The 15,963-nt window shown below is 47.4% G+C and overlaps 6 protein-coding genes across 6 annotated transcripts; 3 read left to right on the top strand and 3 right to left on the bottom strand.

Annotated features, from left to right (window-relative positions):
* Positions 1-238: 238 nt before the first annotated feature.
* COCVIDRAFT_28682 (hypothetical protein) lies at positions 239-3,388 on the bottom strand (the record flags this gene model as incomplete). Its single annotated transcript, XM_014698802.1, has 4 exons — positions 239-248; positions 1,679-1,977; positions 2,705-3,083; positions 3,222-3,388. 4 exons carry the CDS (start codon positions 3,386-3,388, stop codon positions 239-241), a joined length of 855 nt encoding a protein of 284 aa, XP_014554288.1.
* A 180-nt stretch (positions 3,389-3,568) lies between these two features.
* On the bottom strand, positions 3,569-5,332 carry COCVIDRAFT_39844 (hypothetical protein; the record flags this gene model as incomplete). Its single annotated transcript, XM_014698801.1, has 6 exons — positions 3,569-3,599; positions 4,263-4,732; positions 4,806-4,870; positions 4,922-4,964; positions 5,013-5,090; positions 5,213-5,332. The coding sequence occupies 6 exons, from the start codon at positions 5,330-5,332 to the stop codon at positions 3,569-3,571; spliced, it is 807 nt and encodes a 268-aa protein (XP_014554287.1).
* Positions 5,333-6,138: 806 nt separating this feature from the next.
* COCVIDRAFT_105356 (hypothetical protein) lies at positions 6,139-6,546 on the bottom strand (the record flags this gene model as incomplete). The annotated part of the gene is made up of 2 exons (XM_014698800.1): positions 6,139-6,177; positions 6,232-6,546. The coding sequence occupies 2 exons, from the start codon at positions 6,544-6,546 to the stop codon at positions 6,139-6,141; spliced, it is 354 nt and encodes a 117-aa protein (XP_014554286.1).
* A 2,961-nt stretch (positions 6,547-9,507) lies between these two features.
* COCVIDRAFT_105518 (carbohydrate-binding module family 50 protein) lies at positions 9,508-10,147 on the top strand (the record flags this gene model as incomplete). The annotated part of the gene is made up of 2 exons (XM_014698799.1): positions 9,508-9,534; positions 9,596-10,147. 2 exons carry the CDS (start codon positions 9,508-9,510, stop codon positions 10,145-10,147), a joined length of 579 nt encoding a protein of 192 aa, XP_014554285.1.
* Positions 10,148-10,642: 495 nt separating this feature from the next.
* On the top strand, positions 10,643-12,720 carry COCVIDRAFT_105441 (hypothetical protein; the record flags this gene model as incomplete). Its single annotated transcript, XM_014698798.1, has 2 exons — positions 10,643-10,738; positions 10,792-12,720. The coding sequence occupies 2 exons, from the start codon at positions 10,643-10,645 to the stop codon at positions 12,718-12,720; spliced, it is 2,025 nt and encodes a 674-aa protein (XP_014554284.1).
* Positions 12,721-13,126: 406 nt separating this feature from the next.
* COCVIDRAFT_39840 (hypothetical protein) lies at positions 13,127-15,237 on the top strand (the record flags this gene model as incomplete). Its single annotated transcript, XM_014698797.1, has 3 exons — positions 13,127-13,824; positions 13,886-14,134; positions 14,187-15,237. 3 exons carry the CDS (start codon positions 13,127-13,129, stop codon positions 15,235-15,237), a joined length of 1,998 nt encoding a protein of 665 aa, XP_014554283.1.
* Between the last annotated feature and the right edge of the window lie 726 nt (positions 15,238-15,963).

Here is a 15,963-nt window from a genome sequence, read left to right as displayed (position 1 = left end):
CCCGAGGACGTTATTGGCCAGGTCTCGGATAATAAGGATGCTTTCATTAGCTACGGTTGCCCTAATTATCATAAAGGGATCAAGAGATTACTTTTCGTTCATCATCACAACAAAGAGCAGGACACTTACTGACATCTCTTCCATCCGCTTTCTCCGGGATGTTAGCATGAATGAATTTCTCCAAACACATTTTCGCGGGTAGAAGCGGATGGATGTGCACACATAGAGCAGATTTCCTTTAAATGGCACTAGTAGAACATTAGAGTTTTCTCGCAGTGCATTCAGCCACCCAGGCTTCATTGTATGTGCATTTGGAATGGTATGTTAGCGGGTCCTTGTAAAGCTAGATTTCATTTAGCTAACTGTCTTCTAGACTAATTCACCAAGATATATAGCACATAGCGCTTGCGTAAGTTGTCAAGTCTCAATGCAGGTTGAGTCTTACTTCTACCAGTGGTTCGGCTTTGTTGTGATAAGTGGAGAAAGACTACATGTTTAATCTTGATCTAGAACCTGGAGACATGTTCAAATAGTATAAAGCTCTATGGTTGTATTAAGGTCTTGGAAGAAGAGACTTAGTTCTGTTAAACGGGGTGTGTTATGTAGGCTATGGTTCGTTGTTGGTTGTCTTACGGTAGCCGCGTGTTAGTCTATGATGGCTCACCCTTCATACCCGAGCCTACAGTCACTCTTATTCTGGCCTCCATGTTGAAGTGAAAGTTAAACTGAAAGACTAGACAAATGGCTAATGTGTGCGTTCGTATTGTTTCTCTTTTAGCCATATCCGCCTTCAGGAGCGGTAGCTAACCCTGAGGGCCCCGAATACTTTGAGCAATTCGGAGCTTAGAGCAGAGGCTAGGAAGCAGCTTGTAATGATGGGGTGCTCGAAGATGGCTTGTAGCATTGGTTTACGTATGAAGAAAGTAGTCGATCAAAATTGGGAAAGTCGAGAGAGAAAGGCTGGCCAACCAGCAAAATTCGTTTCATTGAAAGCATAGGTCTTCACCTAAATGGGAATTGACATTAGTAACGATAAAAGTATCATTTAGAAGAGGATATCCTACATGGTACGCCGAATTCACATTTGCGTATGATTGTAGCGCGTAGCCGTGATTGGGGTGGGCATTCGATTGCAGAGTGAATTCTGGAATCGAAGTGCCATTTCCTAGTGCACTCAACCGACGTTGGTCGATTCCTGAACTAGGAAACTTCGCCTTTGTCGCAACAAGACGGGCCAAGTTTCCGAAATCTCTGACAAAAAGAAATGCGACAGCGGAATCTGTTGCATAATCTAGATAGCCAAAGTATCCAGCAGCCAGATCGAGAAGTCCAATATCCCGAGTCGACGATTCCGGCAACGGGTTTCAAGAACATGAACAAATAAATTCATTATGCCGATCATTGGGAGGTAAAAGACCAACCTAGAGATTGTTAGCCTGTCAATGGAACCTACATATGCTTTCAGGGTACGTACCAAGCTGGGGCTGTTGAATCAATCAAGATAGATCTATTGAGTAATATGATGCTTCTCGATGCTTCTGCCATCCTGGTGTTGCTGACATTGACTTAATCTTGCAGGGTTGTGTCGGTTTGATCTGATGGAGAATTGATGTTCCGTGGATGCCTGATTATACAATGCACTATGGTAAGAACACTGTGATGCGATAGTTCAATATACATCAGATGGTTGATGTGCAAGCCCAAGGGGGCCTGCGCGCGAAGATCACTGCCAGTCTTGGTTCTGAACGCGAAGGGAACGTTGTTATACCACGTTCGCAACTGCTGATCGTACTGGTGCACTGTCTTCGCGATTTGTTGCAGAGGCTGTCGCCGAGCCTTGGTGGTCATCAAGCCTTCGAGAATGGCCGAGGATATCTGAGCATGCTGAATAGCGCACCGCATGAACGCCAGAATGTTGGGGTTTCCATCAGGTGCTACGGTAGGAAGCTCGCAATCTATGTCATCGTCATCAATTGCCTGTCAGTATGTCAGTCAGATTTTGCGGTATCCGTGGGGCCGGTGATGTACGGATGGACGGCCTGATCGCAACGCGAGATGTTTTTCGAAACAGTAGATGGACCACAATAGCCAATGGCGTCTGCTATCGTCTTTTCGTATTGATGTGGAATTTCTAGAGCGAAGATGCAGTCCTCTAGGGTTCTCTCAAAGTAAGCTATCATTTGATCAAATCATAGTTAATGGCGTAAATATCTTGGCAAGAGGTATCGGAAATTCTACCCTGTAGAGTAAAGCCAACTCTGGAGAATGATCGGAAGCCCTCGTCTTGTTGATGTTCTTTTGCAGTTGTAATTTTTGATTGATGGCACCAATCATTGAGCTTGCATTGCTCTGGTAAGTTGAGTCCCCGATCCGATTGGTAATCCAACTCAAACCGGGATCAGGACATGGTGAAAGATAAGAAGCTGGACCTGCTTCATTTAGATGATTGATGAATTTCCCGCCATCCCAAGTGTTGACTGACCATGGTTTTCATCGCGACTAGCCTGGACCGTGTGGTTAGTTGAAAACTACCTGGGTAGCAAGGAAGCTTTTCATACCGGTTGTTCAATGTTACGAGTCTCATCCGTTTGATCCAAGACATATGCAGAGCTATGTTGAATTGGGTCGAATGTCGCGCTGGATCGCGCAGATGAACGACAAGGAGAGAATGGGAACTGCACGGGGACTGGCTGCGTGCTCGTACCAATGTGCTCGTGAGGGTGAGGTGAGGGTGAGGGTGGGGGCAAGCTTGTTTGGAGAAGGTATCATAGCTGGGATCAGAGTGGTTGATTCCAGGTTGGTTGTGATCAAGGGGTGGTGGATTGGATAAATTTCCATCGCTCTGAATTGGGCCGGGATAGTTGATATCTGAAATGGTGGGGGTAGTCGACGTGCCTGGTACTACAGTATTCAACCGACTGGCGTCTTCTGCTTCAATACTCGAGAGGGAGCGGGGAGATGGGCGGTGCGAGTGAGAGGGCGAGGGTGGCTCTTGGGCGATGCCGGAAGCTCGAAGAAGATGATTGGCTCGGTCCAACTGTTGTTGAAGCTGCTGCACCTTGTCTTTGGCCGACCGACGAGGCCTGGGATTGTTAGCAGCGGCGAAGCGGCAATTGGTGCGTCTGTTCTGTTGCCATGGGCGTCAGTATTCACATGTACTCCATCGGATGCGGCGGGAGGTGCTAATACCAGACAGCTTCTGCAGGGCCGGTTGCCGTCACACTTGATTTTCTTCAGCCTGCACCTGTCGCAGGCCATGGCGGCCTTTGCTATGGGCCTTTTCCTGCGACGTGATTCCGAGCCAGAATCGTGCTCCGACTGCTGTCCGGTCGCTTGGTCGCGGTCCATTCTCAGAGCGTATGGCCTTGTTGGCCGACTGATAGCTCATGAGCTCAGCGTGCGGGCAAGGGCACGGTTCCCGGCTTGAGGATACTTACTTACTATGCCGATGGTGATGCGATGTTTGTGGTGGTCGCCAGCACTGTACACGCTTGTCGAGGGAAGTTCACCAAGTCATCAATAGTCGTACTTCCTGTCTGCACTTGCACTGGCAACGCCCCCGCTACTATTACTTACCCTGGATGTCTCCCGCATCCTTCCTGTTGGATTTGCCCGCACTCGACTGTTTGGGGCGGATCAACGACATAAACATGGCAGACCGAGCGCGTCGTCGCCCGGATCGCTTGCTTCCGAACCGGACCCCGTCTGCCCGTCTCCTTCTTGACCACCCCACACACCCCATTCACCTCTTCATCATACACGGCCAAGGCAGAATTCGAAGCTGTTTGCGGAGAGTCTAATCGGCGCAGACTTTGATTCAGATGACCTCGTCCGCCGGCTCCAGAGCGGCGAGTCCCACGCTAGCATCAAGGAGAGAGTAGAGATTGGCCCTCAGTCCCTGCCAGTCGCATAAGGTTGATGAAAAAATATCTGCTACACCCCTAACTCGATTTGCTGTTGCATGCGCAGCCAAACGGGAGTGTGGCCATGACCAAATATCTATCAGAATAGCTTTTTAGGTAGCAGTAGTTCAATGTTACCAAATCATATAGGAGTGTATTTCACCCCCATTTCACTAATAGCTTGATCCGTGAGAAGAGCGTTAGAGTTGAGCTTCTCGAAAAGAACCAATCGAACAGAACGAAAGCCACATCATGCTGCATTGATTGGTTTGTTATTCATTATCCACTTGCTAACTAACATCTGCTGAGCTGTCAAGGGTTTCTAGAAAGATTACAACTCATCAAGACGTCTTCTCCCACCTCATTGTGTTCCTCATCCGTCCTATACCCTCAATATCGATTTCGACAACGTCACCATCACTCGACCATTTAGGAGGCTTCATAAACGCTGCAACTCCACCAGGCGTACCCGTCATAACCACCGTGTCTTTTCGCAAGGTAGTGCCCCGGGTTAGATGACAAATGATGTCCGCTGCAACAAACACAAGGTCGGTCGTACGTGCGTCCTGTCGCACTTCACCGTTGACAAATGTGCGAATGCGGAGTCCCAGCTTCTCATCCACCATCGAAGGATGCAGGATCGTCGGACCGAGAGGGGCGAATTTATCAAACAATTTGGCAGATCCATGCTGGTTTCCCGATCCTTCAGGCATCTGCCAAAAGCGCGAAGATACGTCATTGCCGCACGTGTAGCCCAGAATGCAGGAAAGCGCTTCTGCTCGGTCCTTGACATTCTTGCAGTCCTTTCCGATGATGAAACTCGGCTCTGCCTACATTGCGTGGTCAACTTTCTTGAAGCGTTGTGCGTTTGGCAATGCTTCCATTGTTGCCTTGGGATCATACCTCGTAGTCTATCAGCTTACATGCATCATTGATCGGGATCTCGTCATAAGGACCGGCCAATGCATCTGAAATATTCTTAGCGTTTTGTCAAGAGACTCGACTCATCAATCACTTACCGGGTGACTTGGTGAATATTACAGGATAGTCGCCCGCGGAAAGCTGCAAACAAATGAGCCGGTTGTCCGGTGAGTAATGAAGATCTATTACCCCAACTTCGCCTATGTGCGTCTTGTAATTGATCACGACACACTGGAAGATAGGTGTTGCTGGTACCGGGCTTAGAACCTGGCAATTGTTAATTAGTCAGAGACCTTGAACACACTCATTCAGCCTACCTCTTGGATGGTCTCGACCCTTCCATCTCAGCTAAGGGGTTTTCCATCTAGTATTGATGTTGCCCCATATACGGGAACACCAAGTCCAATCAGGTTGTCACGTGTAGCGTCTATTTCGGTTCCGAGCTCGCCATAGAACGTATCTCCGCTTGACGACTTGAATCGTATTAGGCACTGGAAGTTGGGACTCATTGCTGGTAGTACCGAGAATTTCTTAGAAGCAGCTATATGCTTTCGGTATTCGCAGGGTTACGTCGGATTTGTACTCTGGACCTAAAGCTCGATTGCCTGTTTAGTTCAGGTTCATGCGCCGAGCTTATGCATCCGATTCCGGATCTACATGGAGAACAGATACCTCTCCGGGAACAATGTGGGAACAAGGCAGTGCGGAGCCATCTTTTGCTAGTACATCTCTGTTGTCTTTGTGGCTACAAGACTAAATAACAGGTCAAAAATGACGACCTGAATTTGCCTATTTCTACATTTGGAGGGTCAGAAAGACGTTCAGTCGGCATGCTACTTCGTTGGCTGAGTTCGGAGCTAGAAATTCCTGGTTCGGAACGGTGCGGCCGGAAGGCACTGCGCTAGTAGAAATAGCGCTTTGAAAGCAATATCTCGCTAAGGTGCGTCCTTAGATGAACAGAAACCCCCCACTACGAGACTGGTTTAGGGTTCGGGCCTTCGGCTCCTCCATTCAGGTAACATGTAGAGCTGCTCTTATCCAAATCGCTTATACCAATGTCAATTGTAAACGACTTAATTTCCTTGTCATGAAAGCATCTTGTTTAGTTGAGAAAAAAATTGATTTGGATTTTTAGTGGATAGTCTAGGGTACTTCTAAAAGTAAGAATTAAAAAGAATGGGAAAAGAGAGATGGGAAGGAGAAAATGAATGTCTAGCTACAAGTGTGAACGTTGTAATCGAAGACCTATTCTCTAACACCATCATAAGTAATGTCATCAACACACTAAACTATACGTTGTTATAGTAGTATGTATTTAGATGTGAATCGGGTTGCAGCTGATGTTAATAACACCCTATAATGTTAATGTCAGCGAAGATGAAGAACGATATTAGAAAGATTGTATTACCGTCTGCTCAGACTTGTTGCAGCAAACTGACTGCTGAGAGCACATCCTGTTGAGCGGAACAAGGTTGCGGAAAATAGCAACAGTGACATCGTTGCACTGTCCAAGAAGATTCTGCAGGTCGGCAACGTCGGCATCGATAGGAAAAACGGACTTTTTGCTGGTTGCCTTCTCGGCGGTCTCGTTGTTGCAGCAGTAGACTTCGGCGTCGCCACCACACTGGTTTTTGATGGCCTTTGCATCATGGCCGCTGGGGGTGTTCTGAGGGGCAGCAGCGGCGACAGCCACAATAGTGAGGAAGATAACCTTGGCGAGCATCTTGAAAGTTGATGTAATGGGTTGGTATTGGAGGAAAGATGGAAGACTGAAGTTTGTAGTACTGAATCGAGTACGAAAGTGGTCTTGATTGTTGTAGTAGTTGTGATTGATGAGGGGGATGTTGATGATGGAATGTTCGTGTTTAGGTAGCTGGAACTGGAGGTATATATACGTGATTAAGAGAAGCAAGATTCAAATCAGATAGGACACGATCGATCGATGGGATTCAGGAGATTCCAATCAACGGAAGCTACTTCGCAAGGCTACAGTAGAGCAAGAGAGCACTGATCAAACAAAGTAAGTCAAAGGGACATTAACCAAGGGTTCAGGAATGAGCGTGTTGCATGTGTTCTAGAGGCCTGTGCATCATGGAAAACATTTTTTTTGGCTAGCACAATCCGCTAAGCTATGGTCATGATCTCTAGGATTTCCAGAACATACAAGGCATGAAATAAAATCTACGCACACCTCGTTCTGAATTTGTTCACCTCATGTGACACCTAACTAGGTGTTCAAACAAGGGCTAACCGTTGTGCAAGTACAGAAATGCGACCTAGTAAAGGAACGTTTTAATGAGAGTTTAGTTCATTGTCTCTCCGGGGTGGATTGATCGTGATCTATGCTAGCGAGCGCTATGGCTCTTTACTTGCTATTCACGCGCTGCACCTAATTGGGACACACAGGTAAGCCAAAACCCCATTCAGCATCACGCTAAGCTTTGCACGACCTCGCCATAAGAAACTAAAAAAATAAGAAAGCACTCAACAAAGCATTGAACTTGACCGCCAAAACGTCGGTTCCCGTACGGTTTGGGCTGTTGGAATAGATGGTGTGCATCACGGGAATCTGTGCACACCCTGCATGGCCACGGCTGTACCCAGTACGTACCACTTCTCAACAGTATCATTGACACGACTGTGTTACCATCACTCATTCGGAAGTCAAGCGGCTCCTCCTGCAGGGATATTATGCAAGGAATCTACTTTCGAACTGGTCAAATAGAAAAGCACACTTCGATTGCGAAAGTGGTTTATCACTAAGTACGTAGTTTTACGCTCTTTCACCGTTGTCGGGTCTGGTCATGGCTAGTGAGTAGCAATTTGCAGTTCAGCCTTCGCTACGACCATATATGCGCCGCTACTCTGACAATTTTGGGCAACAGTATTACCGTACGACCTACGCAATGCTCTAATGGCTGACGCCTACGAGATTGGATGTATACATGCATTTTCAGCCTGGTCGCCATACCGGTGAATAGGAGCTAGCTTGGTTTCCAGAAAGAAAAAGCAAATGAAAAAAAGCAATGTTCAGAAAAAAGGCAATCAACAGGCGAACAGAACATCGGAAATAAGCATGAGCCGTTAGCGCAATTAATTACCGACTTTGGCCTGGTAGCAAGGTCCTTTGCTTAAGTATCACCATGCAACCTGTACCCAAGATATTGCTGCTATTCCCGATGCTGAAAAGGTGTTTAGAGGCAAAGCTAGCGAACAGAACTGATGAAGACTCATTAAAGACTCCAAAAGTCGTCACCCATCGGCTCCTATGATAGTAGTTGCTGTTTCATCCCATTGGGATCCAGAAGCAAACACCATGACATGGCCATACCCTCCCTCTTGAACCTAGCTAATCTTCTCCAGTTCCGCTCCCCGGAGGGACATTCAAATGCGTAGACTCCAAGCTCCTCGACTAGACCCAAAGAAGTAATAAAATGCAATATAGTAAGAGTACGCATCTATTTGGCCGAGGTAGTGCCCGACAGCTGTCAGCAAATAAGGAAAACCTGATAAGGATTGGAAAGAACCGATACCCGAGATACAAAAAAAAGTAGGTTACATGATAACATGGAGTCAAGCTTCACTTCCGTCGCTTCATATCGACGTAGATTGGCAATCACAATCGTGAAACGGGTCTTCAGTCATTGATCCTGTCACGCATTTGAAGAGAAAGAATAATGGAAACGATTGTGTCTATGAACGATAAGCGGGCCGATGGGTGTCTTGAAACCACATGGACGCAAGTAGAAGGCCGAAGTGTGGCCAGCAGTGCAGCGATACGTGCACAATGAGTTGGCTAAGCAAGCAAAAATGGAGCCTAACGCGCTTACTGTATGTGCATCTAACGATGATCCGACATACAGTGATTTGAACCTGTTGTCGAGTAGGTTGGCAGACCGCTTCGTGCCGTTCACAGTTAGGCGTGAAGAGGTAGTGCGACTGTGGTTTGAGAAGTTGACGTAGGCGGTCTTAGCTATGCTGATTGTGCTCAAGAATGTTGGGCCACTTGTAGTAACTGCTTCACTGCCAGCTCTCTACGCTTACTCAAAGGCTGTGTCTAAGTCGTTCTTAGGTCGGGAAATACCGATATACCCTGGAGGGTGATGTTCAAGCATAGGGCAGTTGCGACGAGCTGGCCAGACAACGTGGGAGCTATCGAGATTAACGCTATAGCCAGCAAGCATGCAGATCCAACTCCTCTATTGCCCCTCGACTTTATCGTAGATCTGATCGTATGTCTTGAGATGATAAGTTCCGCAGAGACAGCAAGTGAATCTCGTGAACTTGATCAGATAGCGGAGCACTGTCCTGACGACCAACAGATATAGGAGAACAGAGTTCTTGTTCCGCTGCAACTGTAGTCTTTGTAACTAGATCTGATCTTATGATTTAGTGAAGGAAAGATGGAGGGATGGCAGAATTGGCTAGCCTGTCACGTGCGCTCATGACTCGCGCAGCCTGATATAGTCCTACCAATGATTGCCCGACCGCGCGTCATTGGCAGCCACGGCTCTGCTTACACTGAGCTGTCGCATGTATGCGCGGAGGACGCCTCACACCTGACTTTGTGAGACACAGCCCACTGTCGCTTGGTTGCCCTAGGGTCACAGCGCGCCAGCTACACGGCAGCTCCTTTCGTCTCTCAACTAACTCATCCTCTAACTACAGCCTGGTGCAATTCATTATGGGTCGATACACCAACATGGACAGTGTAAGTCACCAGCAAGCCCCTCTAACATTCCACTATCACCCCGCAACTGACAACAAGACAGGACGCCGAGCGCCTCCCCTCTGGCTTTGAGCGTATAGGCTATGACGCCGACACGCAAACCTACACCTTTCGCGATGCAGGCGGCATCATGTACGAGTCGGAGCCTGGAAATCGTTACGGCGAATTGCACCGTGTTGATTCGCAATCATCGTCGCAATCATCGCGGTCCGCGTCTATCCACCTGCTCGACAACCGCAATGGGCGGCCCTCGCGCACTTTTGATGAAATGTTCAACGATCATCAAGACGCAATAAGCAAGGACAACAGGGATGCGGTGCGTATAATGCTGCCATTCGCGCTCATAGTACTGGTCTTTTTGATCCTGGTGTTCAAACTGTTGTATATGGGTGATGCTCGGTCACTAACTCCTGCCAAAGAATCACGCGATTGTCATCAAGGCAGTCATGAAGTTCAAATTAAACAAGGAGATACGTGCTGGGCTATTGCCCAAACTAGTCACATCACTGTGGAAGAATTACTAGGGTTGCAGGGCAATGCGCTTGTGGATTGCGATCGGTTGTTGCCAGGCAAGAGCATTTGTGTGCCTGCGTAGAGAGATGGTATCACATCAGATTGTTCTTAACTTATACAGTCTTATCACACTAGGATCAATGAAACACAGAGTCAACACTAGGGTGCCAAAACTGATAGATCTGTACATGTACTACGCTGCATTGAAGTCGAGACGTGTACATGCTATCGCACGTTTGGTAACCGAGACAAATGCGTTTAACATTTGTTTATCGTGGACATAACCACTACAAAGCGTATCCGGCAGCTCATGCAGTCATGCTGACTCTAAGGCGTGACCCATTTCATTATCGAGCTGAGGATAGATGGAACGCCACACTTGTGTCCTAATTAGGCGTCCAGCACAGCCACTGGCACCCTGTATCTCAATATCAGGTAACCTAGCCTCGTTGCCGGTCATCACATCAATCCGACTACTTACATCCACCCGCTCGCTGCTTGTATCTTGTTCATAGCAACGCAAAGAAGGCAACGAGGGATACATTGCAACTTCACCACATTGGACCGTCGTCTCAAGATGCTGCCACCAAAAGGGAAGAACAAAGCAGCTAGCATATGGTCCGTTGACTCGGGCTATGCATCAAATACTCTGGACGAAGAAGATGGTAGTTATGTATTTACCCCAGAGTTGACACATCCCCACCAAGCGATTGCTGACACTACTAGATGGACTTTACCGCGAGTCCCGCAATCAGCAAATCCTCGTCATCCTTGTCGCAGAAAAGCTTCAGCTTGGAATTTGGTGATTTCTTCAAGGTCCATATTGAAGATCAGCTCCGCCTGCAAAAGCCAGATTCTCCATCGGCGCCAGTGACTACCAAGCTTAATGTGTTTACGACAAATATGAGAGCAAGTCACGATCTCCAGTCACAGGCGGCTAGCGTCAATGAAGAGTGCGTTCTATGCGCACTTTGGGATATTACCAATCCTGGGGAAAACCTGAAATGCGACGAATGCAGTCGAAAGCTGACAGCCGTGTTCGGTGCTACGGAAAGATCAGGACTTTTGCAAACTTCAGAAGCCGAACAGGAATCGATGCATATCGCAGCCCAAGTGGAAGAGCTTGGCGCATTACAGCAACATCATCTACCCACCAAAGTTGAGGAAGGGCAACATTCAACATATCGTATCGTGGATCCTATTAGTTACGATCAGACTACCACCTCTTCTTCCTACAGTCCCGATATAGGCACTTCTTACCCTGGATCTCCAAACGTCCCTTGCGAAGCTAAACGCTCTTCCATTCAACGGCCTCCTACAAAACTTGAGTCACATGCTCTGCGGCGCCTGAAATCATGGATAAGAGATAACAGCAGTAATCCGTATCCTGATGCTGATACCAAACGTGCATTGGCTCAAGAGTGTGGAATCACAGAGAAGCAGGTGAATACATGGTTCACGAATGCTAGAGCAAGACAAAGATTTTTACGTCATGCGGAGAGTTCACTTCCACACTCAAAAGTAGAGAAAAGTCTAACAACCCGCCTCTCAAAGGTCAAAGTGTTGCCAATACCTGAAGGCTACCGAACTCTGGAGGAGATCCACCATTCCGATCACGACTACGATCCAAAAACTCCAAAATCATCTAGGCGAGGCAAAAAGAAAGACTACAGTCATTTCAGTACAGTATCTCCAGTTTCCAACTTAACCCTAGCCATGTCTTGTACCCAAGTAAAAGCAAAGACCTCAATGAGAGAAAGTACGCCAAGCATGTGGCAATGCACATTTTGTTATCAGTTTGTAGCGCCAAAGTCCTGGCGTCGTCACGAGGAGACTCAGCATCGACCAAAACGGAAGTGGACCTGCTTACACACTGGCCCGAGCATGATCGTTTCTTCCCATTCCACTTCTTCCACATCCTGCGTTTTCTGCAAGCTTCACAATCCTAGCAAAGACCATCTTCTCCACTCTCACCGTATCGGTGAATGTATTGCCAAGGCCGAAGAAGATAGAACATTCTTGCGACCAGATCACCTCCGGCAGCATGTAAAGAATTTTCACCAGGCATCTCTGACCGATGCTGTAAGAGACTTGTGGAGAACAGACAAAGTGCGCAAAGATGGCCCAGAAAAATGGACCTGCGGGTTTTGTGCTCGTGAAATGACAGCATGGGATGCGAGACAAACCCACATCGCGGCACACTTCAAAGACGGATTGACAATGGCAGACTGGAAATCACGTCCTCAGCCTGAAAATACAATTCACACCAGTAAGAAGCGGCCAATATCAAGTGAAGGACAATCAAATATGTTTTCCAAATTCGCCAGGAACTTGACGGGTCTAAGTGCAGGGCAAGAGGGGCACGACATGTCACAGAGCAGATTGGTATCAACTTTCGAGTACACAACCGAGGACGTGCAGCCAGGAGTACCAGTGGAACCCGATTTGACCTTTGACAACTTTACCACTGCGATATACAATAGTGAGTTCGATTTCGGCAGCGCAAGTATGATGGACTCGTCTGAAGAAGAGAGCGCATCAAAGGATTTTGAGACATTATACCCTGTTGGTGACAACGGTTTGTGGATGAATTATGACGATCTGGGCAGTCTTTCGTGCAAAGACGAGTATGATAGTTTCCTCGATTTTTGGTAGCGATGTATCTGGAGCCTGGCAACATATACAAGCTCATTCAATATGCATGTATACATCCCTGGTCTTTCGGACGCCTAGTCGTGAGAAACTTGCTGTGAGCTGAGACATCACGTTTTCGTCAAAAGACGTAGTACTATTCAGGCGACTGATTGACGAGATGAAGTTGTAAGGTGTTGAAACTGCAGCTACATCGTAGCTGCCAACCTGACGGGTGATGGTGCAGTTAAATATGCGGGATTTGCCGAACACTGGGGCTATAGACGGCGTCGTCGCTTACTACTAGTACGTCCACTCCTAATCCTACAGCCAGCCCCATCGACTTCCCTCAGCTGCCTCTCAAAAGTATCCTCTGCTCAATTTGCCAACACCAATCACGCTGCCCAGCAAGATAAGCAACACTGCAATCATGATCAATACAGACGTAGACAGAAAGGTTGATTTGTGTCCAGCATGCAAAGCGCTTGACGAGAAATTCAGTACGCCACAACATGGACATACGCAGGTCGTGCACTTTCTCAAAAACTCCTTACACCAAGACTGTGTGTCATGCAAGACACTTTCTGATTACTTCTCTTCTGATAAGCTTGTCGTGGCTCTTTTTCACAATGGGCCAGAGGATGACGAAACGCAATCAGCGTCTTCAGAAGAGTTGGTTGAGCCATGTGCTGAGTCGACAAACACGAAACCCTTGAAACACATCCTTATGTGGGACTCGGCTGATGCAACACATGACCATACATTCCTCCCGGCGGAAAGTCATATACCAGGGCCTGGAAAGTATGCGTCAGCGGACCTGATCCAAGCTAAGCAATGGCTCGAGAGTTGTAGATCAAACCATGCTTCTGATGACGCAGGTGGAAGGACATGTACAGTTCAGCCAGTGACCATGAAGACACCGCTGAGAATCATCGACTGCAGCACGTTACGGGTAAGAGAGCTAATGCCTGGCGAGTCTTATGCGTGCTTGAGCTATGTCTGGGGTAACGTAGCTCCTGCAAAAGTTGCATTCGGCTCGCAAATAGACCCTGGAAGTATTTCAAAGACCACTTCGGATGCCATATATGTGGCTAAGCAGCTAGGGGTCCCCAGACTGTGGGTCGATCAGTAATTAGTCTCCTCTATATCTTATCGACGTTGAGCATCTACTGACGCTGTGTGCTTAAAGATACTGCATCGTACAAAATGAATCCATTGCGAGGAACGAAGCGATCGCATCAATGAATCTGATCTATGGTGGGGCAGAAGTTACTATTGCAGCAGCATCTGGCATAGATGCTTCACATGGTCTACCCGGTGTTCTGGGAACAGATCGATCAGACCTGATACACGGATCTGTCACTTTAGGGAGCCGACAATTTGTCGAAGAGCCCGTCCAGAAACAGCTGGAGCAATCGCATTGGAACAGCCGAGGCTGGTAATTGATCATTAAACGTTCCTCTGTGAAGCAAACACTGATTTTGAAATAGGACCTTCCAGGAAGCTGTGTTGTCGGTGCGTCTCCTCGTGTTCACTGATAGACAAATGTATTTCCAATGCAACAAAGCTCATCATCTCGAGCACTACAGAATCGAAGACCCATTAAGCGGACAACGCATATTTCTCTTTACAGGAACAGATCTTCAGCCTCTAGCAACCTTCCCACTCCTAACAGAGTACTTTCCCAAGCAACTTTCATTTGCCAAGGACAGTCTCAAGGCTATAGAGGGAATTTTGGAAGCCTGCGGTAAAGATGCATCGGGGCCATATCAATGTCGACACTTTTACGGCATTCCTTTGCCTTATTTTACGGATGGCATCACGGGAGAGATATCCTTCTCCGCGCAGGGTCTGGTTTGGTGGACCTCGCGTCAGAGCACGGAAACTGAAGTGAAAGAAACCCTCGCTCCTGATGAGTCTGGACTACCTTCGTGGACTTGGGCATCGCAAAAGTCGAGATCTAGATCTTCTATCATGACCCTAGATTTCTGCAACCTTGACGCATCATGGTTAAATTTTCAAGACCTGAGGCTCCACATTACGAACAGACATGGGGAAACGGTTGACGTTTTCGATTTTGTCACGTCATCTCTTCCGGAACATTATTCAAACTACTTCCCTTGGATTGATGTCACTTCATGGATCGTTCAGAGTCAGATCACTACGTCGGATCTGGGATATTCCAAGACCGTCTTTGGTGGCATGGGAAATTCAAGCTTCAAATTTGACGAAGGCGTTCCACAGAATGATGAGACAATTACGGCGATATTCATAGGTACCGGTGAAGCCTGGTCTGACAGCACAGACTCAGGTAATGGTCTTGTCTTCCTTCTTATACGTCCGACTACGCCGAATACATTTTCTCGCGTCGGATTATGGTATCTGTATGAGGAGGCCAAGGTCCTTTCCCTCGAAGAGGTAATGGCAGATCCAGAGCCTACACTTCTCAAAAGATTTACGGAGGATCCGGAGAGATATCTGAAATCATGTTGGCTAAGCCACGGCGTTGTGGTAGAGAAAAGGACGGTGAGACTAGTTTAAATAGACGTCGAGATATCCATATACATCCAGAAGTGAGAAGATCTGGATCCAGTACCATATCCGTTCCAAGTCGATGGTAACTAGGAAAAGTTCTCGACAAGCATGCTTTTCAAATATGTCAACACGGGTTAAAAGGAGTTTGGGATACGGCTAAACAGTACACAGGCTTCAGTGTTCCTGAACATCGTTGCCGTGGCTTCAAGATCTACCGGATATTTCTTCTACCATATCAAGCACATATATCATACATGGCACAAAGCCTCCATAGCGTCTTGATTGGGGTCTTCCAAATGTACATAATGATGTAGACAAAAACGTCAGCCAATATACTAATTTGCTGAACACGGTATCCGTTGAGCATGAGCTATCCCCGCAAAAGCGAGTACCCCCACGAAAGAGTGGGATGGCTGCTCAAGATTTTCCGTCCATGCATGCACATGCAAGAACATGATCGTCACCGGGTGAGGCCAACCAGTTCACGGCCTATTCAACAAATCAGAAGCACGAGGTGACCTCCCGTGCTGCATTGACGGGACCAGTATCGTGGGTCAGCGATGCAGACTCACAAGTCGGGCACAATACTACCCCTCACTGCCCCGCGTATGCATGTGCAATTGGGCAATTTGCGTGTCACCAAGCTCAACAAAAAATCACCAAGAGTGTATAAAAGGATGAAAATATTGCTGCAGAGACTTTCTCTGACCTCAGCTTGAGCATACCTTTTCT

The sequence above is a fragment of the Bipolaris victoriae genome (genome assembly GCF_000527765.1).
Source record: "Bipolaris victoriae FI3 unplaced genomic scaffold scaffold_72, whole genome shotgun sequence".
Taxonomy (NCBI): domain Eukaryota; kingdom Fungi; phylum Ascomycota; class Dothideomycetes; order Pleosporales; family Pleosporaceae; genus Bipolaris; species Bipolaris victoriae.
This window is presented reverse-complemented; position numbering and strand designations above follow the sequence as displayed.